The sequence below is a fragment of the Fusarium mangiferae genome, assembly GCF_900044065.1.
Source record: "Fusarium mangiferae strain MRC7560 genome assembly, contig: FMAN_scaffold015, whole genome shotgun sequence".
Classification (NCBI taxonomy): Eukaryota; Fungi; Ascomycota; class Sordariomycetes; order Hypocreales; family Nectriaceae; genus Fusarium; species Fusarium mangiferae.
The window spans coordinates 945,381-971,354 of NW_024573935.1; the positions used below are offsets into that span (position 1 = coordinate 945,381).

The 25,974-nt window shown below is 48.7% G+C and overlaps 12 protein-coding genes across 12 annotated transcripts; 4 read left to right on the top strand and 8 right to left on the bottom strand.

Annotated features, from left to right (window-relative positions):
* Positions 1-230: 230 nt before the first annotated feature.
* Positions 231-1,610, top strand: FMAN_12916 (uncharacterized protein; the record flags this gene model as incomplete). Its single annotated transcript, XM_041823414.1, has 1 exon — positions 231-1,610. The coding sequence occupies one exon, from the start codon at positions 231-233 to the stop codon at positions 1,608-1,610; it is 1,380 nt and encodes a 459-aa protein (XP_041688996.1).
* A 683-nt stretch (positions 1,611-2,293) lies between these two features.
* FMAN_12917 (uncharacterized protein) lies at positions 2,294-3,109 on the bottom strand (the record flags this gene model as incomplete). The annotated part of the gene is made up of 1 exon (XM_041823415.1): positions 2,294-3,109. The coding sequence occupies one exon, from the start codon at positions 3,107-3,109 to the stop codon at positions 2,294-2,296; it is 816 nt and encodes a 271-aa protein (XP_041688997.1).
* A 1,646-nt stretch (positions 3,110-4,755) lies between these two features.
* On the bottom strand, positions 4,756-5,436 carry FMAN_12918 (uncharacterized protein; the record flags this gene model as incomplete). Its single annotated transcript, XM_041823416.1, has 1 exon — positions 4,756-5,436. One exon carries the CDS (start codon positions 5,434-5,436, stop codon positions 4,756-4,758), a length of 681 nt encoding a protein of 226 aa, XP_041688998.1.
* Positions 5,437-5,920: 484 nt separating this feature from the next.
* FMAN_12919 (putative ketopantoate reductase family protein) lies at positions 5,921-7,033 on the bottom strand (the record flags this gene model as incomplete). The annotated part of the gene is made up of 4 exons (XM_041823417.1): positions 5,921-6,499; positions 6,546-6,745; positions 6,795-6,943; positions 6,990-7,033. The coding sequence occupies 4 exons, from the start codon at positions 7,031-7,033 to the stop codon at positions 5,921-5,923; spliced, it is 972 nt and encodes a 323-aa protein (XP_041688999.1).
* Positions 7,034-7,390: 357 nt separating this feature from the next.
* Positions 7,391-8,699, bottom strand: FMAN_12920 (putative starvation sensing protein rspA; the record flags this gene model as incomplete). Its single annotated transcript, XM_041823418.1, has 4 exons — positions 7,391-8,144; positions 8,195-8,306; positions 8,359-8,468; positions 8,524-8,699. The coding sequence occupies 4 exons, from the start codon at positions 8,697-8,699 to the stop codon at positions 7,391-7,393; spliced, it is 1,152 nt and encodes a 383-aa protein (XP_041689000.1).
* A 523-nt stretch (positions 8,700-9,222) lies between these two features.
* FMAN_12921 (uncharacterized protein) lies at positions 9,223-9,977 on the bottom strand (the record flags this gene model as incomplete). Its single annotated transcript, XM_041823419.1, has 2 exons — positions 9,223-9,879; positions 9,930-9,977. 2 exons carry the CDS (start codon positions 9,975-9,977, stop codon positions 9,223-9,225), a joined length of 705 nt encoding a protein of 234 aa, XP_041689001.1.
* A 2,509-nt stretch (positions 9,978-12,486) lies between these two features.
* Positions 12,487-14,129, top strand: FMAN_12922 (uncharacterized protein; the record flags this gene model as incomplete). Its single annotated transcript, XM_041823420.1, has 2 exons — positions 12,487-12,636; positions 12,693-14,129. The coding sequence occupies 2 exons, from the start codon at positions 12,487-12,489 to the stop codon at positions 14,127-14,129; spliced, it is 1,587 nt and encodes a 528-aa protein (XP_041689002.1).
* Positions 14,130-14,767: 638 nt separating this feature from the next.
* FMAN_12923 (uncharacterized protein) lies at positions 14,768-17,150 on the bottom strand (the record flags this gene model as incomplete). Its single annotated transcript, XM_041823421.1, has 9 exons — positions 14,768-14,919; positions 14,970-15,062; positions 15,113-15,172; positions 15,221-15,354; positions 15,403-15,497; positions 15,547-15,704; positions 15,751-16,388; positions 16,452-16,834; positions 17,016-17,150. The coding sequence occupies 9 exons, from the start codon at positions 17,148-17,150 to the stop codon at positions 14,768-14,770; spliced, it is 1,848 nt and encodes a 615-aa protein (XP_041689003.1).
* A 2,396-nt stretch (positions 17,151-19,546) lies between these two features.
* On the top strand, positions 19,547-21,456 carry FMAN_12924 (uncharacterized protein; the record flags this gene model as incomplete). The annotated part of the gene is made up of 2 exons (XM_041823422.1): positions 19,547-20,475; positions 20,529-21,456. The coding sequence occupies 2 exons, from the start codon at positions 19,547-19,549 to the stop codon at positions 21,454-21,456; spliced, it is 1,857 nt and encodes a 618-aa protein (XP_041689004.1).
* Positions 21,457-22,110: 654 nt separating this feature from the next.
* On the top strand, positions 22,111-22,965 carry FMAN_12925 (uncharacterized protein; the record flags this gene model as incomplete). Its single annotated transcript, XM_041823424.1, has 1 exon — positions 22,111-22,965. One exon carries the CDS (start codon positions 22,111-22,113, stop codon positions 22,963-22,965), a length of 855 nt encoding a protein of 284 aa, XP_041689005.1.
* A 137-nt stretch (positions 22,966-23,102) lies between these two features.
* Positions 23,103-23,500, bottom strand: FMAN_12926 (uncharacterized protein; the record flags this gene model as incomplete). The annotated part of the gene is made up of 2 exons (XM_041823425.1): positions 23,103-23,389; positions 23,443-23,500. The coding sequence occupies 2 exons, from the start codon at positions 23,498-23,500 to the stop codon at positions 23,103-23,105; spliced, it is 345 nt and encodes a 114-aa protein (XP_041689006.1).
* Positions 23,501-23,842: 342 nt separating this feature from the next.
* Positions 23,843-24,898, bottom strand: FMAN_12927 (uncharacterized protein; the record flags this gene model as incomplete). The annotated part of the gene is made up of 1 exon (XM_041823426.1): positions 23,843-24,898. One exon carries the CDS (start codon positions 24,896-24,898, stop codon positions 23,843-23,845), a length of 1,056 nt encoding a protein of 351 aa, XP_041689007.1.
* Between the last annotated feature and the right edge of the window lie 1,076 nt (positions 24,899-25,974).

Sequence of the window (25,974 nt, forward strand, 5' to 3'; positions counted from 1 at the left end):
CCAAAGCTTGTTGGCAATTGCCAATATTCTCAGCACTAATGCCGGACCATCAGAAGTCCCATCAGCACTAAATGTTCAGCTCGAAATATGAAACCCTTTTGGGAAGCTTCAATGTTTATGGTGAAACCCGACTTTTGTATAAGACCTGGCCAGGTCTTCACTTCTGAATGTTCCATTCTTCTCATCCATAGTATCATTATCTCGCTGTATTTGCGACCTTTCCTTTCGCCATGTCGGACGCTGGTAGAGATACTCCAGTTGAGATGAAGCCACTCCCAGAGGCCCAGACCAGACAGAACTTCTCTGGCCTCGTCACTCCTCCGAACCAGGAGTGCCTGCCCTCGCCCTCGCCTGCAGTACATGACGGGATGAGTGATAGCAATTACTTCAGCGGTCCCCGCGATCTCCGCGGTCATTCCAAATGGCCACTCATCCTTCAACTTCACGGCTCAATCATGCCATCACTCATCATCCCTCTTTTCCTCGTCGCATGCTGGTCCACTGCTATTACCGTCATTTCCAAGAAAGTTCACGATCTCAGCGTCAACTCTGTTCTTCTCACCATCCTCGGTTTCGTCGTCGGTCTCAGTCTATCATTTCGATCCTCAACTGCTTACGAGCGCTACGCCGAGGGTCGTCGATACTGGGGAATGTTGGCTACTGCTTCGCAAACCCTCGGACGAATCATCTGGATCCATGCAGCGGACACTGGCGCTGATGGTCAAGATACCAGAGAGCTGCTTGTCAAGAAGCTGGGGGCCTTAAAGCTTATCGCTGGGTTTGCTGTTGCACTGAAACATACGCTTCGCTTTGAGCATTGTGCGAGTCAACCTGATATGCAACCCTACATAGCCCACCTCGACACATTCTCTGGACGTACAACAGCCGTTCCAAAGCGAAGAGTTACCAACTTCAAACAGGTGGCTGGTGAATATCTAGGTCTCTCATTCGCGCAGAGTGATCCCCGCAAGCACCTCAAGAGAGCTGAAGAGCACCAAGGAAATCTTCCGCTTGAAATACTCAACCATCTGGCCATTTCTGTCGACTGTCTCGTCGCAAACAAGCAACTATCCGTCGCCATCCACCAAACTGTCGCGTATAATCACATCACTATGCTTAACGACGTAGCAGTCGGCTGTGATCGAGTGCTCAATACTCCTCTGCCAATCGCATACACTATCGCCATCAGTCAAATCACATTTGTGTATGTTATGCTGTTGCCGTTCCAGTTGACTGGTCCTCTTGGTTGGATAGCTATCCCAGCTACCATCACTGCAGCATACATCATCTTTGGTCTACTGTTCATTGGACAAGAGATTGAGAACCCATTTGGTCGTGATGTCAACGACCTGCCGCTTGAGACTTTCTGCGATCAAATTGCCACCGACCTTGACATCACTGCTTCGTTCGATCGTCGGGGGGCTGACCACTTCTTGCTTAATGGAACGCCGCTGTATCCTGTTAGTGCTGCGTCAGGTAATGCTTGGATGGACAATAGTGAGGAGAAGATGAGGGAGACTATCAAGACCAAGCCGCATGTTCTGTTCAGCTGGCGACGCCAGAGGTCTCGTGAGAATATCTCAAAGGATATGGATGAAAAGATCGTGTAGAGGTGTTGGCTGAAAGAGAAAGTCGTTGATCAGATATTTAAGATTGTTCAAGTCACTAAGTTCTCTGTTTAAGCTCTCAGCCACAAGTCTCAACTAAAAAATAACATACCTAGCTCACAACTAAGCATTATACCACAATGTCCAATCAATGGCTACCCTTTAGGACTAAAACCGCCATCTAGTGGTGGGCAGAAGTGACAAGGCTGCTACTTCTCCGCGACAGTGAATTCAAATTATCAATGGCGGAGCCCTGGGCTGGGTAGCATTTCGTCCGTCTTGTAAGTGCGAGGCGCGTGATGTGGCCCATCAGCTGTGAGGTCTGTCAACTCAAAATAACACTCTTATCAAAGTCGGTCCGGGCAGTATATCAGCTACCCAACAGAATTGCCGTCCGTCTTGTATAATACATGGTATCACGTAGGGGTTGGCTCTTGCAATACCGTGGCTCTACGTCGTCAAACGGAGTTTGATTCAACCTGGCTTGAGCTTTAGTCGAATGGTCTGATCGCAACCTTGACCTCCTCTGGAATGATGCTCTGATACTCATGCACCCCCTTTGCGGTTGTTCCTGTGCCAGTTCTGAAAAAAAGTTTTTGGAAGCAATTGTCACTTTACTTCTGGAAAAAATTATAATCGATTAAGACAAAGCCTCATGCTTCCTGCATATGGAGGGAGTATAGGACTTATAGTAATCCAAAAGTTACACTTTCCTTCATTTCTTCATACTTGCTCTTCAACCACATATCCAGATACTCCAATGCTTTCATGTCGCACTCAGTGGACGATTTCTTATACACAGCGTGTGGTATTCCCTGCCACTCGCCTATTTGCCCACCTTTCTTCAACTCAGTCCCAATAGGATGACAAGTATCAAAGTCCAACAACACAGGTTCGTCCTTATCTGTGAACATGATGTTAAGGGGACTTAGGTCATTGTGTGCAAGTCCCAAGCTGTGGAGATGCTCCAACGCTGACTTCACAGCAGCGATACACTGCTCGCGTTGACCGAGGTCAAAGGATGAGGGATCATGCGCGCGCTCAAAAAGAGTTCTTTTGTATTTGAAGAGAGCAAGCCCTTCCAGGCGGCCATCTTCCGCAACGACGCATCCTAGGCTTTGACCTAAGTTAGGGTGGGGGTGCTCTCGCAGGATTTCGTAGATTTTTGCCTCGTGCAATAGGCGTTGAGGGATGATATCTTTGGCGTCTGGGGCGTAGAGTGCAATATCTGGGATTTTGATATAGATTTCGGGCGCACGAGTGAGATTAGAAGGACACGGCGGGAAGACATCCTCTCGGGGGACTGGAGAGAGCTCTTTGATGATGCTAGCTTCATCAATATCTTTTGGCTTGGATTTACTGGTCCCTTGGTATATTTCGTCGTTTTGCACCGCAACAATGCTTGTGTGTGAGAAAACGAGAGAGCTTGAGTCGTCACCCTCACCTGATTTCCAGACCTCATGTGCGGAAAAGGGTTTGAGGGAACTTTTGCAGTAGTTCATTATATGCGTAATCGGCCGACCGATCTTGGCTAGTTGAATTATGAGATTCCGCGTGCTGGTTGGTGTGAGGTCTGGGATATCAGAGTGTATCAGATACCAGCTATTATTTGACTGGCGCAGAGATTGTCGAAATAAATGGTGCGAGAGGGGAAGAAAGTTGCATCGCCATCAGGATGCGGGGAGGGGGGAAACCCCTGGAAAAATTGGGCCTTGGGTAGCAGAGCCTCATTAAGAGCCTGATATTGGGCAGCCAATTATGGGTTGATGTCTTAGCCACCTGACCCGAGTTTCGTGTAACGCGAGTCGCTTGAGGGAACCAATAGGGTAGAGTAGTCGAAACAAGGCTGTGGAAATGCTGGATTAGAACAGAAGTGGGAAATGCAACTTACACTTGTCGAGGCGTAGTCTTATCAAACCTCATGCATTTCCCTCTTGTCTGGCACACTAACATCCACTCCCTCAATCCCTGACCACCCTATCTCTGACTTGGAGGGCCTCCGTCTTGCCAACTTCGGCCACGGCATTCCTCAATGATAACCCAGTACGACCTTGTGGATATGTGAGGTGGATTTAATCCCTGTATGTTTTCTCACATGAACACGCATTACCAGAACCAGCATGAGTTGCATTTCTATCCGACTGGAGCGCGTGTTTACTGACCACCGACATGGCGTGGCTAGCTGACGAATATATAAGCCGCGCTTCTGCCCCGTTTATCACTGCGGGGTGCTCATCAGCAACAACCCACAGAATCACTAGCCGCTACAACATAAAACAAGCTCTATCTATTCGGACCTTCAAAGAAGATGTCAGTCCTTCCGGGATATATACCCTTCTTCAACACTTACCAGCTAATGCCCTAGGCATAACTGCGCGGATAAGCCCGTCGACTCCGCATCGGCAGAATTCGCGGCACCATTGGACAGCTGCACTTTTGCAAGTGTTTGGCAGACAGGTGAAAACGGGAAAAAGATATTGGTCACAGTTAGGATCAGGACATGCTCAGATAGTCGCTGCCCTGACAAGTGATTGAAGATGCTGATTGAGAAGATGATTTCTTGAAGTAGCACTTTTGGGGCTAGTAGGTCTCAAGTAGCTTGGATCACATCATGGGACTCGGTGCTATCAGGAGTTGGGAGTAGCACAATAGTTGTACTTCTCTATAGCTACCGAAGAGAGGCAAATGAGAGAATTATTTTAGTTGTCCCAGAAGTGACTGGAAACAGGCTACTGTGTAGCGGAGATAAATTTGCCTCGAATCATATCTTGATACTTATCATACTCGCGACATAACATAAGACAACCTCACCACATATCACTCCGTCAAAAGATCCCTCAGAAGTCAAGCACAATTAGCAGCAGAAGGCTGAAGTAAGGAGCCTTCAGTAAACCCAACCAAAGGAATCATCTAGAAAACCCATAACCTGAATTTAGTACGTGATTCTTTTTTACATCTGTCATCTGCAGTAAGAAGTGTTTTTTTGGATCGTAGCGGTAAGACAAGGGAGCCCACTAACGTGGAGTATGAGTGAGAATGAATCGAATTCAAGTTAGATATTTATGTTCTTTGGATTAATATTATTGTAACCGATGGATTGACCGCTTATCAACCTCTCCTATCTGTATCGATGCTACACAGTCTATACCTACCTGGTATCCATACTAACAGAGCCAATTTGCCCCGTCTGGAACAACGGTAGTAAGTTCCCCGGATCTTCCAAGGTCTTTATCCTCTCTTCCAAACTTTCCTCGCCATCCATCATCTCCAATTGTCGATTATACAATTCCTTGACTTCTTTCCTTGTCGCAATCATTTGCTCACAATATAATTGACAATAATTCTCCAAACTTTTGATCCGCTCCTGCAGTGCTTCTATCACCTGCCAAGCAGCCGAACTGTTCTGATACGAAGCCTTTAGCTGGTTTGCTGCCTCTTCTTGGTTTCCCTCCACCGTCTCTTCCAAATCACTAATGCGACCGACGAGATTCTCCAGTTGGTAGGTCCCTTTTTGCTGCAATTGCGCTTCGAGCTCTCGTACTCGTCTCTTGAGCGCTGTAATGTCCTCGCTTGTTTTTAGAGATGTTGATGAATGGAAGCAAGAGAAATGGCCACAGTAACATGTCGCGCCAGGGAGGGATGTGTTGTGGTGAAAGCCCATGCATCCGCAGCGATGGCCTTTGAGCTCCGGTATTGTGAGGATATAGCGACATTGGCCCTGCGGTAATTGCGCTGCATCTCCAGGCGGTGCTGAGGCTGATTGAGTGGAGCGATGGAGATCATTAGGATGGGGCATTTTTGAGGATCGACGAGCACTGCAGTCTGACATTTTGACGACAAACGGGACGGTAACGAAAGCACGGAAAATAGAGAAGAAAGTCAACAAAAGCCTGACTCGGCGGATAATTCCATTAAATGGAGGTCATCAGCCATTCCGCCACCAAAAAGGACCACGCGACCCCGCGAACTTGTCGGTTCGGGGTCAAGCCCGAGAGGAGAAGAGCGTGGGGGTTCCCAGATGGAGCCCGACGACATGGATACGGTGCGAGCATGGCCCAAAGGGGAATTCCCTCGAGTCATCAATCGGCACTAAAAGAACATCCCACGATCTGAGGGGAAATGGGGTTGTAATGCGGATTTAAGCATTGCCGTGGTTTGCCGATGAGCTGAGGATGTCGTGATATGGCGGTGCAAAGGCATGTGAGGGGAAGCTACATCAGTGTTATACGGGGACTATCTCTACAAAGTTTCAAGATTGGGAGAATCACTCGTCATTCTATGGGCTGTCCTTATGCTCTACTGAAAGACTACCCTCATTTGTTCTGAGCACCTATGAGCCGCTTGTTGATCGCCAACAAGATGGTATACAACGTCTCAATAGTCGCAACATCAATACCAAGCTCTCTTCCCTTCCTGACAGGATACCCCAGGATGACTTCAACCTCCATTGGCTTGCCATTCTCGTAATCCGTCCTCATACTGCTTCCAATAGGCGGCATGGCCAAGATCTTATCCAGAAGCCTATCAATCAGTTCATACTCCAAAGGAACACCAAGCGCGTTAGCAACATCGATAACCTCCTTCATAAGCTTTCTCGTCATGGGAGTCGACAGGTCTGAAGAGCTGAGCCATGCATGCGTGTCCATCAGTGTAAGAGCAGTGAGTGAGTTCCACGCTGCGTTCCAAACTACCTTCTCCCATCGTTGCACTTGGATGTTTGGCACGATTTGGAAGATGGTCTTGCCAATCGACAGGAGCGATTCGAACTGAGCAAGGTGCTGGGCATCCCGTGATGCGTCGCCCGCTTTGTTCGGGTACAACCCAACTTGCATATCCTCGGACGTCGTATGATGTATGAAACCAGGCTCTGGCTGCCTTGCACCAACCCACGTCTGCAGCCATTAGTAACAGGATGACAGGTCAAAGAAAGGCACATACCACGCATGAAATGATGGTTGCGCTCGGGAACTTTTCACGGAACGCATCCTCGTTGCCTACGCCGTTCTGGATGATGACAATCGAAGTGTTGTCACCAACACCGGGGGCAATGTCAGCAGCAGTGCTGAGTTGGTCAACTGCTTTGTTGGTGCAGATGATGAAGTCGAACTTTTGGCCTGCTTCAGCAACTGTTCGAAAGACTACGCACAGGGTTAGATGGAGTTGATGGGTATATTAGTCGACACGTACCCTTGTGAGGTTTCACGTGGTGTTTCCCATGGTTCTGGCTATCAATCGAGATGCCATTCGCAGAAACGGCTTCGAAGTTCGATCGAGCGACGACGGTTAAGCGGACATGTTCGCTACGGCTCAAAATGAAGGCATAAAACGAGCCAATTCTCGGAAATGTCAGTCATGGTCTGATGATGGTCAAAGTGAACCTACGCTCCAAGGCCATAGACCAATACTTCCAATGGTTTGTCACTCATCTTCATAGTACGTCCTCAACGCGGGGTAATACACGAAAGCAGGTTCAGAGATGTAAATACAAGGAAAATGTCATCAAGTTCGCGAATGCTTTTCCGTTTTAAGTTTGACCCCTCACGCAGGATTTCCGGGGCCTCCATCGCCAAGAGCGTGGGGGTTCAGCATCCCGACCTGAATTGCCGAGTATGTCCCGGAGGTTGTTTACCCCAGATTTGGCCTTCGTGGGATGTCAACGTAGAGCGAGAAAGACACGAGGTCTTAGATAGCGATGACACGTTGGGACCGAAAGAATTCATCACAGGCTGGGACAAGGCGTTCAGATTGTAGTGATGTTTCAAACTGCTCTATGTATTATTGCTTCACCACTCTCTAATACTGCCATCCGGACCATGGAACGTCTTACACTGCCACGGCTCTGTCTCTTTCGCAATCCTAACCACCATCTCCTCATCAATCTCGATTCCCAAGCCATAACCCGTCGGGGCCTTGACATGGCCACCTTCTAGATCGAAAACACCCGGATTCTTGAGATAAGTTAACAGATCAATGTCTCCAGCTTCAGTGTTATAGTGCATCCCCAAGCTCATCTCCAAAATGGCAAAGTTTGGTGATGACAGCGCTACTTGAACTGAAGCAGCGAATGCAACAGGTCCAAGTGGACAATGAGGCGCAATCGCGACATCATAAGCTTCCGCCATAGTGGCTATACGCTTCGTCTCTGAAATACCGCCTGCATGCGCGATATCGGGCTGTAGAATGTCCACGCTTGAGTCTTCTAAAAATCGCTTAATATCCCATCGTGTATATAAACGCTCACCGAACGCAATTGGGATAACAGTCTGGTCAGATAGCTTCTTGATAGCTTCAGGATGTTCAACCAGAATAGGCTCCTCGATGAATAGAGGCCTGTGAGGCTCAAGAGCTCGAGCGAGCTGTTTCGCCATTGCCTTATGACATCTCCCGTGGAAGTCGAGGCCTGCGTCGAGACCTAACGCCTTGACCTGTTTGAGACGCTCGACAGTGCTGTCGAGGGCGGATGGGGAGTCAATCCATCCCAGGTCTTCGGTAGCGTTCATTTTGACGCATGTGAGGCCCTGGTCAAGGCGCTTCTTTCTACGTCTTGTTAGCTTAGAATCGGGACTGGGGCTGTTATTGCTTCTTACGCGGCTGCCTCAATATCTGATGGTCTGTCACCGCCGATCCAGCAGTAAACTTGGACCTTGTTCCGCACTTTGCCGCCGAGAAGCTCGTAGATAGGCACCTTCAAGTTGCGACCTGTTCTTGTAAGTTTCAGGCTGCCAATAGCACAGTAGGTATCTGCAGTCACCTTTCAAATCCCACAACGCGATGTCAATGCCTGAGATGGCAGACATAAAGACTGGTCCGCCACGGTAGAACCCATGACGCCAGAAGGTTTGCCAGATATTTTCGATATCGCTACCACGTCAGTTAGACACAGTTCATTTTGCCGCTCCAGGATGGCAATGCTTACTTTGCTTCTTGTCCGATGATGCGTGGGATCATCTCATCCAAACACCCCTCAACAGCAAGATCATGCCCCTCCAGCGTAGCCTCACCCCATCCATACTGTCCATTCTCATCAACGACCTTGACCATTAGCCAACGCGGCTTAACACGGTAGTACTTGACAGAAGTGATCTTGGCCATTGTTGCTATGTGTTGCTATGCTTGTTTTTACGAGTGAGACTTGGCCAGACACGAATTTCCCCGACCTTTTAACGTCATGACTCGGCTTCCCCGCCGACAACTCTCTCGGCTAACACGACATCGTCAGATTTGACCCGGGAACCCCCACGCGTAAAACAGGTTCTGTGACCCCCACGAACTAGAGCACTACGTAAATCTGGGGTAACGAGCCGCACGATGCAGGGTTCATTTGCTTGCTGTGCGTCGGAGGAAGCCGTGTTTTTCCACCATTGCTAGGTGGTCACGCTGGCATTAGCTCCGTTACGCCTAGAAACCTTGCCTGACCCCGAGTCAGTGGTAGAAAGTCCCCCCGACTCTTCAAGCATGAAATCATGCTGATGAACCAGGGATCTTTCTCTAGGGCCTTGGTGTCTCTACACAAAGATGAATGGGAAAGAGACGTATGGACATGTTGGTAGTTATATAGTGATTGATTGATTCCTTGGAGAGCATAGAGTATATTGGAAATTTCTGCTCCTAGAAGCTATCGTCCCATCCATCCACCATCAACAGTAACCAGCTCCCCAGAAACATACAAACTTCCCCTTCCAGCCAAAAACACCGTAACGCCCTTAAAGTCCTCAGGACATCCCCATCTCCCCGCCGGAATCCTCGACAGAATACTCTCAGCCCTCTTCTCATCATTAATCAGCGCCTCATTCATATCCGTAGCAACATATCCCGGCGCAACAGCATTCACATTTACACCCTGACTTGCCCACTCGTTACTCAACGCCTTCGTAAGCTGCGCGATCCCGCCCTTTGCTGCTGCGTACGCAGGCACTGTGAGGCCGCCTTGGAAACTGACGAGTGACGCGACGTTGATGATGCTTCCGCGATGGCCGCTTGCGTCGGGTTTGCGGGTCAGCATGTATGCGCCTAGGTCGCGGCATAAGGTCCAGACTGTGCGGAGGTTGACTTGGAGGACTTCGTCCCAGTCGCTCATGGGGAATTGATGTGCTGGGTGTCGTCGTTGGATGCCGGCGCAGGTAATTAAGATGCTGACGTCGTGACCATCGGCGAGGATGCGTTTACTGAGATTCTCTACCTGTTCTTGATTGCTGAGGTCCGCGGTGTATACGAAAGCCTGTCGGCCAAGTTTCTCGATTAAGGCCTTTGACTCGGTGTTTCTTTCGTCTCTCTTAATGGTTTCAGTTAGCTTGGCAGGTCACAGCAACACAGGACACTAACCTGAACCAAGATGATATCTGCGCCTGCTTCTGCAAGTGATAGGGCCATAGCCTGGCCGATGCCTCTCGTCCCGCCAGTAACAACAGCCTTACGACCCTTCAATGAAAACAGAGATTCCAAGATGTTCGTCATGATTGCAAGTGATTCAAGACACTTTGTAAAGTCTGTGATGCTGTAGGTAGCCCAAAACTTCAATTGTCCCTGATCAAATGACAGTCCACGAGCTACACCTCAGATTTAGACGCCGAACCAGTGTTGCATCTAACCCCATAGAACCATGAAGTCAGTAACTTGTCATCTCGTGTGACCCCCACGTCGGGCCGACTCTGCTGTCGGCTTTCCATCCGTGTCTAAACGATGATCATCTGCGGGGAAGAGTCTGGGGTAATCCTCCTTCAATGGCATTCTGGGCAGATTAGCATGTCGGGCAATAAACACGGGGGAGACAGTGAGCCTTGATCAGAACGTGGGGGTTTACTGAGACGGGCGCAGGTACGGTTTAAAGCCGTCGGTCCGTCGTCATTTTGAGATTAGCAGAGATTTGGGTCGGAGCCGCTTAGCTGCTCGCGTTGGAGCGTGGGGGTAAGCCGATTGAGATGCTACATTCCTGCTAAGCCATGCGATCTAGGCGGTATGTGAACGAGGAGCTACATGGGGTAGAACGAAGGTGACTGGCTATCCAATCATGATTTCCTTGTTCTTGCTGATGTCTTTGATCCCTAACCTGTACTTGGCTCCACCGGGCAGCTCACTCAATGCTGTCAAAGGCATACATGGCTTTAAAACTAATCAGGTCTTTAGAAAGTCGAGAGAAATATTCAGTTCCCATTTTGTAGATTTGAATTGTGCCATATTACTTCAGGGTTGGCCACTGGGATTGTCTCAACGCATCTGCTGGATTTTACAATACCTATGCTGAAACTATAGGATCAAATATTACTTATGAGGGAAACGATTATTATGTTTCAATCGAACGGTATTCATAAAGCTTACCCCTCATCATGATATTGTTGTCTTCATTGGCACTGTATTCTCTTTACAAGCTATGGTTAACTTCAACAACCTGTACTTACCCAGACCTAAGAAAGTGACAGCGAGAATTCTGACTTCGCATTTCCCTACCCTGCACCATCGTTAAGCTCATATACAGCTGCTATCGGTTTTCTCTTTGAACAGATAATAGTCCAAAGTAACAACGAGGGTAGTGTGAGTGTATGGACCAAAAAGAGACTTTTCGTGCATCATGGTAGTCTTGGATTGCGACAGTTCCTCGGGTAGACTGTGTACCTCACTCAACAACTCGCGCACGCACGTCAAACATCTTCAGCTGTATCTAGAGGCAGGCTCCAGATGGTTCGATTTCTTCCAAGATCAACGATCAAATCTCTCAATCAGACAATGCGTGCCCCCAATGCAACATACCCGTTACAGCTTTCACATGCTATTAATCCATCTCGCAACCATCAGCTTCTGCAGGGGACAGACACCAGCAAAGCCACTCAAACCAGAACTCAACAGAAATACGTCTGATAAGCCGCAATTATGCGCATCTCCCGTGGCTAGAGCTGGAATCATGAGGCTTTACTGTACATGTGAAATCTGAGACATGCACCATGCCGGGTCGACAGTCAACCAGGCTAAAAGCGGGCCAAAGCTCTCAGGCTCAGATCCGAATGGTCGCAGTGAAGAGCAAAGAGAGATCTGAGATAACACCGCGGTCTAGATCGTACGAGAAGAATATATCACAAGGGAAGACGGCTTTAGCAGCTGAAGATGAGGAGCGGCTTTTGAACGAGACCCCCACGTCAATTGCCGATAGGTGAGCTCAATTGCCAGGACGTTCGTCAGGAGCTTGACTGTAGCGATGTTGTGAACGGTTTAGGGCGTTTTCAGCGTAGAGGCACTAATTCCGCTGAGGCGACAGCGCTTGACAGGGCAGGAATTGATTGCTACTTGTCTGTCAGAACCTATCGCCAACGCTGCAATGAATGATCCAATTCTCAACAATTTCGGGATCTGTCCAATTGCCGAAACAGATCAGATGCAAACAGCCCAGATCTTCCCCCACAGAAATTCTCCTTGCCATGCACATTCACATTCCCTCAGGTTGACAGTCAACCACACAGCGGTACACTTCCGGCCACATTCCCCATATCTTCTCCGCATCGTCAACCCCCACGTGCCAATAATGACGTTGACCTCAACCATTCCGCTAGGCTGATCTTGGCCTCGGCAATACAAACCACACGAACAAGCAAGGTTTCGACCATGACTCGCCATTCCTTGCCCTTGGAGAGTAGCGATCGACCATGTGGAATTTCACCGCTCGTCACGAACCCCGCTGCTGTCCACAAATCCCCCAGATTCTCGCTCTTCCCCAGACTCGCTTCTACTCGCGTGGGGGGGAACAAGCCTCTAAACTCTATGTCATTGACACTAACGGTCTTGCCGTGAAATAGCTAAAGGATAAGAAGGCGATTGTTTCTTCTCACTTTGGGATCTGCATTCCCTCCTCCCTTCATCACTCCATCATTGCAATTAGCGGAGTTAAAACATAATGTCTACTTTCAAAGGCGACGATGCTCCCTCTCAACAACACGCCGAAGACGTGGAGTCTCAGATCGCGAAGCCAGATCTTCATCCTCAGAATGGCGATGCCGTCGCTCAGATGATTGGTGCTCAGCACATTGAAGTCACCGAAGAAGACGTGCGTTACCCCTCTCCCTCAACTCACTCCTCAACCGTCTAACTCTCATCATCTAGAATAAACGCCTCCGCCGAAAGACCGACAAACACGTCCTCTCCATCCTCGTCTGGGTCTACTTCCTCCAGATCCTCGATAAATCCGTCCTCGGCTACGGCGCAGTATGGGGCATGCGTGAAGACACCAACCTCAGCGGAAACGAATACTCCATGGTCTCCTCCATGGCGCCCATCGCACAACTTGTCTGGCTACCCTTCTCTTCGTGGCTGATGGTCAAGATTCCTCATCGCATTTTTATGGCTAGTCTTGTGTTTGGCTGGGGTGCTGCGCAGACGTGCATGGCCGCTTGTACTAGCTACCAGGGCCTTCTTGCAACGCGCTTCTTGCTGGGTTTGTTTGAGGCTGCGTGCCTGCCTCTGTTCTCAGTCATTACGTCGCAGTGGTATAGACGCGCTGAACAGCCGATGCGTGTGGCTTGTTGGTACGGAACGAACGGTCTTGCGAATATGTTTGCTGCTGCGCTTTCCTTTGGTCTGGGCCAGATCAACGGCTCGCTTGCATCGTGGCGCATCCTCTTCCTTTTCGCTGGCCTCATCACCGTTATCACAGCACCTGTTGTGTACCTGGTCCTTGACAACGACATTCCTTCTGCGCGCTTCTTGACCGAGCATGAGAAGCTTCAAACCATCGAGCGTCTGCGTGCCAATCAGACTGGTACTGGAAGTCGCAACTTTATCTGGAAGCAGGCCTTCGAGGCCCTCATTGAACCAAAGACTTGGCTCTTCATCAGCATGGCTTTGTGTCTCAATGTCACTGCCGCTGTAACCAACACCTTTGGTCCTATCATCGTTGGTGGCTTCGGTTTCGATAAGGGCGTTACATCGCTTCTCAACATTCCCTTCGGCGCTGTGCAACTCCTCGTCATCTTCCCCGCCTCATACCTCGCACACCGATACCGTGTCAAGTCCATCTTCCTCATCGCCGTCATGCTCCCCGTCCTCGCAGGCGCAGTCATGCTTCACCAACTCAACCGCGATCACGTCGCTCCTCTCCTCGCGGCATACTACATGCTCGCCTTCCTCTTCGGCGGTAACCCTCTCATCGTATCATGGATGATCTCCAACATTGCCGGTACCACCAAGAAGTCGGTCATCATGTCCTTGTACAACATTGGTGTTTCAGCTGGTAACATCATCGGGCCCTTGCTCTTCAGCTCCAAGGATGCGCCGTACTATAAGCCTGGTCTCACCAAGACTATGGGTATTACTGGTGCTTTGATTGGTGTCATCCTTTTGCAGTTGGTCAATCTTATGTTCTTGAACAAGATGCAGGAGAGGAAGAGGGTCAATAATGGAAAGCCTGCCAAGATTAGGGATCTGAGTATGGAGCATCACTATGTGGCGAATGCTCAGGATAATGATGAGGATGGTTTGGGACAGAATGCCTTCATGGATCTCACTGATTCCAAGAACGATGAGTTTGTCTATGTCTACTGAGTGTCGACGCAAGGTATTCAATCAAATAGGAGTTACTATAGCGTGTTGGTTGTTAATTTATGTGTTTAATCACTTTTTCTCTCGATGGATACATAAGAATATGCTGGCCACATAAGCTTTCTTTCGATGTCCACAGATAGTACATCGTGTGTGATTTTAACTTCATGTACTTTCGAGTCTCCGACTCTTCGTTCAGTGGAGATGCGACCGTGACTAGGCCAAAGTCGACGTCTCGCTTACAAAACCTTCACCTTTTGGACGCTGCTGAGGTCCTCGGGTGCAATGCACGCCACTTAAAACGCTAGGTTCAACTTGCTTTGGACTTATATACATTCCTGGAGGCTGGGCGTGAGCAGCAATAGGGTCACGGTTGAGTACTAGGTCTATCTCGGTATGAAAGGATTCACTGGTAGTTGAACTTGCAACAAGGCGAACAACCACCAAAAAGAACAAAAGCGCATCGAACATGATAGATGTACCAAGGGTATGCCATTTGACTATATACTCCATGAACCTCGTAAACTGCTAATCATGAAACCTTCTCACAACCGACCCTTGTCAATCATAGTAAATCATTTCAGCACCGGCACCTCACTACCTAGGCCCAACGCTACGGCAGAGTGTGCTTATAGACACATTTAATCGGAGTTGAAGGTCAGTTCAGCACGCTCAATAATAGGCGGGGGCTTGACAACATTCTTCTTGCGGAGGATGTGTCGCTTGAAGAAGTATGGAAGCCAAACCCTTGTCTCGTAAGAGATGAACTGCTTGGTAGGGACAGAAAAGACCTCTGATATATCATTAGTAACTGCTTGACGATATTAGGCTTTGGTGACTTACGGTCAAGTTCTTCGAGGGTGAGTTGCTTGGTCTCGCGGACGAAGCAAAAGATCATGCCCCAAGCAATCAAGTTGAGTCCGGCATAGAAACCGACTGAACCATGTTAGTCAATGTTGACATTGAATAGGGGAAATAAAACGTACAAGCTCCAGTGGGGGTCATAGCATTGGTCATTCGGGGGAATGTAAGACCGAGGACACCAGCTGTTGATCTGTTAGTAACAGTCAATTGATGAGATTCTGTGGACTTACCAAAGGTGTTGTTGATGCAGACAGCCCAGGCCATACCCTGCTCACGCTGGATGGTGGGGAATACTTCGGCAGAGTATTGGAAAGCAACAGGACCTTCTCCGAGGGAGTAGGCGATGGTGAAGAGATAAACGAAGCTACAAAATTAGCAGGTGGACATGTGATGAATGGGTCAAGAAACTTACAGAACGACGGGTCCAATCTGGGCGCCACGGCTACCGCTGTGATTGAGGAGGGATAGACCGGCGGCCAACAAGAAGACACACATGAAGGGGAAGGTCTATGGAATGTTAGCAAGTGTGAGAATAAGTGATGGTTTATTTACTTACGATAAGGCAGAGAGTTCGTCGTCCCTTGGTGTCAATGAGGAACAAAGTGGGAATAGTGGCGATGACCTGAATGGCACCATATCCAAGAGAAGCGTACAAGGCCTGGACAGCTGTATAGCCAGCATTTCGGAAGATGGTGGAGCTGTAGAACGAAATGACTGATACTGTTAGCGTTTGAAACATCACATAGAGAGTATGACTCACTGTTGATACCGCACATCTGCTGCGCAATCATGACGGTAGAAGCACCATAGTTCGCGCGCCTAATGCGAGGCACAGCAAAGCAATCCCACAGACGCTGGAAATAACCCGCACCCCTCGCAACCGTCAATTCCTCCTCGTAGATAATCCACGAGTAGTAAAAGTCCCTAGCAGCAATAATATCATGCGCTCTCAGCCTCTGCATCGATCTGAACCCCTTAGCATGCTTCCCATGCTTCATCAACCAACGCGGCGACTCGGGACAGAAAAAGATACCAATACCCAAGAGGAACGAGGGAATGAAGGCAGAGCCGAGCTGCAGGCGCCAGGAGATTCTGCCAGTGTCCTTGACGATGACGTTGGCGCAGAAACCGAGGAAGATGCCAACGACGACCCAGAGCTGCCAGAACATGACGAGGGCGCCGCGGACGCGGGCGGGCGCCATCTCGGCGGAGTAGATGGGGACGGTGGCGTTTTTGGCGCCGATGCCGATGCCCATTACGAAGCGCACAGCGAAGAGCTCTTGCCATGAGTGAGTGAAGCCGGAGGCGATGGGGGTTGCGGTAAGACAGCAGGCCGTGATGAAAATTTCACCGCGACGACCGAAGTAGTGGTTCAGCGGATCAACGATGAAAGCGCCACTGCACTCGTTAGCATTGCTCCAGCCCAACTCGAGCATAGGGATTTGTAGTCAGTGAACTTACATCAAACCAGCAGTCAAGAAGATAATCGAGTTGACCAGTCCAACAATCCACTGATCACGAACACTATTCTCCTCATCAAGCCCGAATTCCTGGGGAAACGATAAGTTGGCACCGTTGGAACCAGTCTGATCCCAGCCCTGAGTCGCAGCGCCAATGGCGCACAGAGAGATGGAGTACCAGAGCATCTTTGGGCCGTGCCATTTATGATCGCGCTCGTACTCCAGGGCTTGACGCTCATCTTCCTTGAGCTCCTTGACCATGTTGAATTGCTCTTGGTCGCGGGCGACGAGGGCGGCGCGGGAGAAGAGCTCTGCGTGTTCGGACATGCCGTGGGTTTCGGCGAAGACACGGGCATCGTGGGCTGCTTGTTCAGGTGTGACGCGCTGTAAACATGAAAGTCAGTAATTGAAGACGAAGATCATACACTAATTGAAGACAAATTATATACACCAATTGAAGTGATGGGTGAGTATCAGATCAACTGAGTTGGGGTCATCATCGCCGAGCTTCTTGGCGATTTGGCTAAGAAGGCTCGGCGATGAGCCAAGAGATCGCCAAGCGTACCTTGAGTGGATTCTCAACGATGTTCACGGCAGTCGAACCACGACGGCCTGTAGCACTGGGCGGTACGTGGCCAAGACCATTCTTCTCATTGTGAGACGCCTCAGGGACATCAGGGCCCAATTCCTTGTTATCCATTGTGAAAGTGAGTCTTGATGGTGAAGATGGAAGAAAGTGTGAAGGACTGAAGAGCCAAGAAAAAGGACAGAGGCCAAGGGTAGGTTAAATAACTTGGCAATTGAGAATGCGGGTGAGACCTGGGGCGGATGAGTTTGGATAGGATCATCGCTCATCCCCGGTTCATCCCCATCTTGTGAGCCAGTCTAAGGATGAGGAGGATGGTGGGCGGGCGTTTAAGCGTATCCACCACATGCAACCTTTGGATATATCTGACCACCAGAATTTGGAGATGGACTTGGGAATTGTGGAAACGTTAAGGTTATTGTCTCGGAATGAACCAGGGGCTCTCTCTTTATTCTCTGGTCTGGGGTTGCACTGAATGCTCCGATGTTAGACACGGGAGTTGACGGGGTAACTTTCCATTCCAACGGATGATTCCACTGTTCACAGTATCTCACAATTAGATTACCATTATCACCAACATGAAAGAACGATTGCCAATGTCTTACTATCTCTCGCATGAGAGCGATATCAACGACAACGATCTCAACCTCACCTCCTCTTTTTCCCCATGGAGATCCCTCATGAAAATTGGAGAAGCTCTCTCCGCTCCAGCGAATCATCTCGACCTCTCCACGCGCTAGCAAAAAGCCGCTGAACACCTTGAAATTTGGGGTCTGGGGGATTTTGCGGGTAGAAAACACGATACGTACCGATTAATTCGGCTGCCTAAACGTCATCGGATAAGCGGCACATATGACGTAGTGGAGACACTTGCCAAGGCATCCATATTCTTGCCCTTCCAAGTGGAGATGTCCTCCAGGCATCCAAATAAAAAATACAGAGCTCCGTCCTAGCGCTCCCATTCTGAACGATTTATTGCTTTATGGTCTGAGAATGACTTTGTTGAGAAAATATCCCTCAGGTCTAGAAGCTCGTAGCTACAAAACTTTGATTAATCTGCCGTTGGGAAAAACTTGCTCTTGGATGCCGTATGTGCAGTGTAACATCACCGAGACATGCGCTAAACTGTAATGGTGGAATGCTCTGTGAGGGTGAGACCATCGACGCTCGTTTTTGCCGTTTTGAGAGGGTTGGTGCGACGGTGGAATAAGGGTGCCTAAACGGAACGATCGGACGTCTTTGTGTCTTGGCTTGTCTTGTGCGAATTCTTCGGGACCGATCTTGATGAGAGAGCGTTGGTGAGATGGCGGGGTTTTAGACTGGCTCTATTGTTTGTTGAAGTGCGGAGATGGAATGAATAACGCCTGATGATCTTGATCAACATAATTCAATTCATTAGTGCTCAATAACGGGCGTTGATCGGGTCTGTCATCTGACTCTGTTGGTGTTTGGCCACTAATTGGACAAACACTCGCTCCATCAATGCTCCATCGTTGCTCCACGATCATCATCCCCGGATTGTCGCTGATCTATGACCTCCAGATTATCAACACGATACCCTCAGACATTCACGATCTTCGCCAGGATGCCAATACCACATAGACTATTGTGATACTCGATCTTGCATTGTCTCATGTCAAAAAACCAGGCAGCCAAGTTGTATCAGGCCCTTTCAACCGTAACCTTAAATTAAGCTTATGGGTATAAAGTGGCTGCAACCGCCAACCGCACTCTTCTTTGTGGCAATCACCCAACGCTTCTGCAGTAACTTATTAGAGAAATAATTGAGGGCATCGTCAAAGAAACGACGTCACCGGGAATACTGCCACTTTTACGCCCGCCCTTTCATTGCTGCTCGATCTGTCACGTAGGCTTGGCAGAACCCCACTACGTCATAGCCTCGCAATTATTCCCGCTTACATCCTCGTGAGCAAAATCCAGATACGACATGAGGGGAAGCTGGGGTAATATGAACCTACCCTATTCCATGAGTTTGTATGGTATATCCCTACTGAGGAGTGACTTCTTATTCTGCTTATCGAGGATGACTTGCCAACCTTCAAAGTGACCAAACCAACATGTACTTCCAAGTAACCGTCATGGTTAGGCGTCGCCAGACTGACGAATACATGGGTGATTTCAGCTTGGCTGATCATTTCGTGGATAGATATGTGGCTTGCCCGAGGCCCGTTGAATCGCCATTAAAATGTTCCCAACTTTTGAGGAAAGAGAAAAGAGTGATACCTCCAGCAAACAAAACCCTGGTTACCATCTTGGCATCTGCAGCCAAAGCACCTGCAAAGATCGGATTCCCACCCAATAACGCAAGTCGTCGTATAACATTGAGCCCAGCTGATAGGCAATGATGCATAGCTGCCCAATGCAGGATATGAGGCTTCGGCAACGATTGTGAAATTAAGCTACTACATAAGTCTCATAGGCACCTTTGATTTCTGCAACAATTCCTTCTCCGTGATTTGTTGACTCACACTGCACTATTTTCTATTACCATGGCGTCTAAAGCCAATGCCGAGTGCTTGCTCAATACTACAGAATGCATGTTGCAGACTGTCGCAAGTATCCTCACCGAAATCCAGGAGCAGAACAGTGAATATAACTGGGATCCTCTGACATTTATTTTCACGGCTATCATAGGCGTTATTGCCATTGCCTTCGCGGCTTTAACCGCCTTTCAAGCTTTCTTAACTGCCGGTCCTGGCCGAACGAAATCTGGAGCTTATGCCATCGGTCTGTGGTCACGGCACAATTATCGCAGGTTTGACCGGTCAGAGATGAGATTTCGCACCGTATCGTCTACTCCAGTTCTTACGGTCGAGTCTCTTTTGGAAGGATCAAGCGAGAGCTCAATACGTTCCCATGGAGGGTCAGGAGTGCTCAGGAAACACCAAGAAGATTACTTTCCTGCCACATGGCTTGCTTTGTTGACACACCTTTCCCTAGACTATCCCGAAAGTTGGAAACAGGTGAAACTAACTGGAGCGGATTTCATCCCCTCAGAGTTCTCGGCTGTCCCAGCATATGGCTCAATAAGATTTGTTGCAACTCTGGCTCTGATTCTCTCGCGAGGATTTGGTCGTCTAACCCTTGATCGAGAATCTGGCTTACCAAGGGTTCGCCATGCTTGGTTCCATCTTATATTTCGGCAACATCCACTGATGGGCACGATAGGGTTCTTCGAGATATATGGGAAAGTGCGCTCTGAGCAGCTTATCTCGCGCAGGGAGATTCGCAGACAATTTTTCCAAGCCCACGGTCAAATGGAAATCCCCGGAGTCGCACCTAGAGAGGATCAAGACAACCTATTGATTGAGGCGGGCCAACTACTTACCTTCAATGAGATGGGGGATAGAATGTTAAAGAGCCTTTCACAAAGAGTGTACAACAGAAATGCCTCGATCGTAAGGAAGAGCCAAATCCAGCATGTCTCAACTTCCTTGATTATTTGGGGCGCTCCCATCACGACTTTTACAGACAGGGTCCTCTGTTCCTATTGATCGCAGATATCCCTGATGACAGTTTCCTCCCAATTATCTTTCCGCACAAGAAAGCCAGACTCCGCGAACGTCTTGATACTCTTTTACTTCAAAGCCGATCCTGGGGATTACAGTCCCTAGCCCTCTGGGACCTTTTCCCCTACCCACTAACGAACGTCGCCAATAGCAGTCTCCACGTGACCGACACTGCTAATTCATGGGCTAAATCAACAATTAGTCCTGATATTCACGAGCTTGAACTGAATAACGGAGTCTACGAGGCGTCTTTGTTGTGCCTCAACGAGAACACAACTAAGGACATCGTCTACAATTTGTCACCCGAGACTCGATTTATTGTCTTGAAGGAACTGAAAACTATCGATTCATGGTTAAAACAGATTGAGTCCCAAGTCCTCTGCAGAAAGCTCACACTGAGCATCATTGGGGATGGGATTCGACAAATAGTTGAATCTGTTCAGCAACAGGCTATTTCCGAGGCCGCGCCCCATGCCAAGAATGCAACAGCACTATCTAACCGTTCTGGATTGGTAGGGAAACTTACCTGTTTCTTGCAGGCTGTTAAGAATCCTGGCTGCTTCAATTGCCTTTATTCAGCTGGGCGGGCATATCGAACAAAGCCTCCAGAGGAAGTCATACGCAGCACATCTGAAGGTCTCGAGAAAATTTGGGATATTTGGCGAATCACAAAAACGCCCCTGGAGGACGACGGTGATGGAAGTGATGTTGGCGCTCATGGAGGCGAAGAGTATAAGTGTCACGCATGGAAGATACCTGATGAGACCGATCACCCATTGGATGGGGTCCTTATCTATCGTGCGGTTTTAGTAACCATCTTGTATTCTTTGGTCTGCGATAGCAGCGCCTTGCTTAGTGAAGACTTAGGGCTAATTGTTCCAATTATGTAGTAAATGATAATGGGAAGTAATGGCCTTTGAGTTTTGTTTTGTTTCAAGAGTATCTTTATGGTCTTATAATATGAAGGTTAAGGAAAGGTTTGTTGTACTACCATTAATGCAGATCTCATGATGCAAGTTACGTTGAGCGCCAGAGACTAAAATCCCAGGGCACGATCATATGGCCATTGCTTGACTACCGACCGGTTGTATACAGACTCCAGGAAATAAAGACGCAAATTAGACTAGGCCTGGTTCAGCGTAATCAATCATTACTTTTAAGGGTGACTGCACCAGGCCTCAGATAAAGATTTCTCCCAGGCCATTGTACTATATTAAGGGCTTTTTATGTTGATATCCTTATTAAGTATGAGCGTAAGCTGCAGCTGGAACTCAAATTCTAGGAGCATACTTCTATAGAAACGCAAATGTACTAATCAAGATCAAGTAAAAGGTGTCATGGGTTGATACTGGAGGATTGCTTACTCAGACGCCCTGATACCGGAAACTTATGTGCTTCTGCAATGTCGTAAGCGGATACATCGCGGAAACATTTGACGTGGCTGTATGTCAGACCCATTACTGCCCATAATTCATGTCCCCAAATTTCTTGAAAAGAGCTAACATTTCAGTCCGCAACTCCTAAATCCTGCCATCAGCGACACCATGAATGCCCCAGAGTCCGACCGAACCTTCTCGCCCAAGCAGGCCTTGAAGCCTACACCAGAGCTCTATGGTGAGATCGTCGGTGATGGCATGGAACAACTCGCTGCTGCTTCTTTATTCTCTGTGGGATCGTTCGATAATTCCGAAGTCAACTTTCACGATGTTGGATGTGGCCTCGGAGCCGGTACCGAAGCTATCATGAGTTTGAAGCAAGACAATATTACCATCAAAGGCACCGACATAAACGACGACGTATTGAAAATATACCGACAGAACGCTAAAAGCCAGTGGCCTGCCGAGGCTCTCAAGATGGACGCGTCGAACCTTGAATTCCCCGATGAGACGTTCACTCATTGCATTGGCAACGCGTTGTTGTTTGTTCTCCCAAATGACGGCATCGACGCGATCAAGGAGATGCATCGCACCTTGAAGCCTGGTGGTGTTGCGATTCTCAACTCATGGGCTCGTACGCCAACTATTCCCGCTATCCATGCAGCAGCGAAAAAGACTCGACCAGATGGTACACCTCTGCCACGAGAGGGACTGGACAAATGGGAAGACAGAGAATTTTTGAGGGATGTAATCATCAAAGGAGGCTTTGAAGAGGAGAAAGTGAAGTTCTTCCAAAAGGATGTTCATGTTACCATCGGCGATCTTAGGCGTTTTGCGACTATGATATGGAGCTTTATTGGGGGAACTTCGAAGGTGGGATGGCTTGAGTCGGATGAGGAGAACTGGGATATAGCTGTTGATGCAGTCGTTGAGGCGCTGACTGAGACGGAAGGGTATGAGAGGCTTGAGGATGGGAGGAATAAGATCATGTTTCAGGCTCATGTTGCCGTTGCTACCAAGTAGATCACGGGAAGCTAAGACTTTACTGTTGAATCAACTACGCCTATCTGCTTAGGGAAGAAGAAATAGCAACTATTCATACAACTCACTTGATTGCAGAGACAGATTAGAATAGTTATCATCTGCCATTATCTCGTCAATTAATTCTCCCTATTTGCGAAAGCGCCAGTATCTCTTCTGATCTCCTCCTTGCCTTGTGTACCCCCGCGACCACCAGGCTTTCCGGTAACAGATTGAGGAATATCGTGGCCCGTCGCACTGATTCCCTCGCCGACTCCAAACTCTCGACCTTCGGAAGCTGAGAGTACAGCGTTATCCGCCGCACCAGCTAGGTCGGATGAGCCAAGGCCGCCGGCGGCCTCGCCGTCGCGCTGATGAGGGTTGGGGACGGACTTGATCGTGTTTTGCTTCCCAGCATCGCCAGGAACTGGAATTCATGTCAGGGCTATGAGTGCATCTCATTTCACGGAAGTGACTGACTGGATGTGCCGTCCTTGGCCATGTCGAAGAGATCTCCGCCTTTCTTAGAATCAGACATATTGTAATTCGGTAACTTGCAGTCAAGTATACTTTCGATTGATATTAAGGATGAGACCAGATATAATATTGGGAGAGAAATGGTATTTATAGCAGTGGTGCTATCAAGGTCCTTTCATGATGTCATGATCTCATTCTCAGCACGTTCATCAATCGCATCGTCGTGACGTCAAAACCCCGAATCACTGACGCATCGATATTATGGAGCTATCGTATGAAATGCCACAGAATTCATTTGAGTCAATATATGTGAGATCAGCTCAGACTCTACACGGCTTGCATCAGAAGGTCTCCCCTTGTCTTGTCCCGTGACCCATTCAACGCTCGTCTTAGCAAGGTCTCCCTACGCACTCGACCGAGCCAAAAGCTTCTCGAGTTCACTCTTCCAAAGATCAGCCATGATGTAGTTATCGTGTCCTGTGGCCTCATGGCTTGCAGGAACGGTGACTGCACGGCCATACCCAGGTGTCATGTCGTTGACAACGCCATCTTCCAACAACGCAAGTTCAATTGGGTTCAGTAAGTCATCGGCAGTATTGACTGCAGTCAAAGGAACTCTGATTTTCTTGAGACCTGCTTTCGGATTGTAGGTTTGAGATGCGTTCCAAGCATAGAGTTGATCATTGGCATCAAAATCTTCAAGGCGAGGGATGATATGCTCGTCGACGTACTTATCGACGGCTTCACGAGTCGGGAATGCTCGCTGCCAGTATGAAGGTGACGAAAGAAGCACAAGCTGGATCATTAGTGCACCACCAAGGCCAGCAGCTGGTTGCTTCTCATAGTCCCCGCCTTTCCAGGCTGGATCAATGGTGATAAGCTCAGTGATGAACTTTCGAAACAGGCGGTTATGGCCAGCTATCTCAACTGGAGAGGAAGAAATAGGCATCAAGGCATCCGAAAAGCCGGGATACTCTTCGCCCATCATCCAAGTGTGCATGCCGCCCATGGAGACACCAAGCGTCAAACGGGTGTGGTTGAGTTTGAAGTGCTCAGTCATGAGAAGATGGTCCGCACGGATCATGTCGGGATACTGGTACTTCGGAAAAGAGGCGCGAAGGCCAGTATTGCTGGGCTTGCTTGAGTTTCCATGGCCGATGGCATCGCGCATGATGATGAAGTACTCGTTGGCATCTAAAGGCTGGCCTGGGTTGAAAAGGGCACCAGCGAACTCTTCGACGAGGAACTGGGCGCTGGAACCTGTAGTGCCATGGAGGAGAACGACTGCGTTGTTGGATCCGTCTGGATTGACTTTGAGCTCGCCGATGGTCTGATAGCTGATGTTAAGGGAGTCGATTCTCTCCCCGGAGTCAAAGTTGAAGTCTTCAATATTAAAGCTGCCTCTCGTTGGCATGGGCCAAGATGCTTTGGCGTATATGAGGGGTGACAAGAACCCCATGCTGAGAAAAACTTTGTTCCAAGTTTTCATGATTGCGGTGGTAGCGGTCTGGCGAGGTAGGTTTTAGGATACGGGATATGGCTGTTGGGATTGTGAGTTTGAGGGCTGCTGATGAGATGAGTGTTGAATAGACATAGATAATCACGAGGACCTGATGCATCTTATATACTCAAGATCATGTCCTACAGATTGAAGTTGGGAATCATTCTGCGCATGATGACGATTCAGAAATAAGCGAAAGCGAGCCTAGGGAGCACACAGAGATACAGAGTAGGTCATGGTCACTTCCAATGCTAAGACGGAATGCCGTGCAAGAGCCCTTTACGAATGGGTAGAAGCGAGAATAGGCCCAAAGACTCTCACATGAAGACAAACAGAAAAGATTTAGTGACCCGAATGCGAACCTGCAATCGGATGTGAGACCTCATGCTTGCGGTCCATAGACTCCTGTCCACTGAAGGTAATAAGAATGCTTTGCCAAGTCCATAGGACCGCGAAGTGAATGCGAAGTCCGTAGGTGATTATGATCATGGCTGAGTAGGCTGACGTCGCGAGATCATGTGACGTAAGCACCAAAGATCCTGCTGCTCTGCGACTCTGGGTAGAGGGTCAGGGCGCCTTTCACTCAATAACCGTTTCTTATATGAAGTAAAACTGTGTAAGTCTTGCTCTATCTCTATCTTGTCATTTTTGCAAGCATAATGTCGACCTGGTACTGAGCCCGCTGTGAGGGTTGCCTTGATCTGGAACCTCCTTTCCAGAGCCTACAGCATTGCCAAACGTCACATGCGACGTCTAAAGGGCAAATGATATAGAACTAACGAACTTTTGTTAGGTAGATGAAAGCAAATAACTTCAGTTTTCTATACAAAGTGTTTGCTATCTTCAGATGCGATGAGATCAACTCAGATTTTCGGGATTGGATGCATGAGGCTGTGCAAAGCTGATGACAGGCTTGATCCACCATCGCATCTATATGCTGACTTGCAAGATGACTCATATTCAGCGTGACTCATCACATAATGCCCTATAAAGTCGTGCATTTTGAGTAATTTCAGCATACACAGCTGGATACG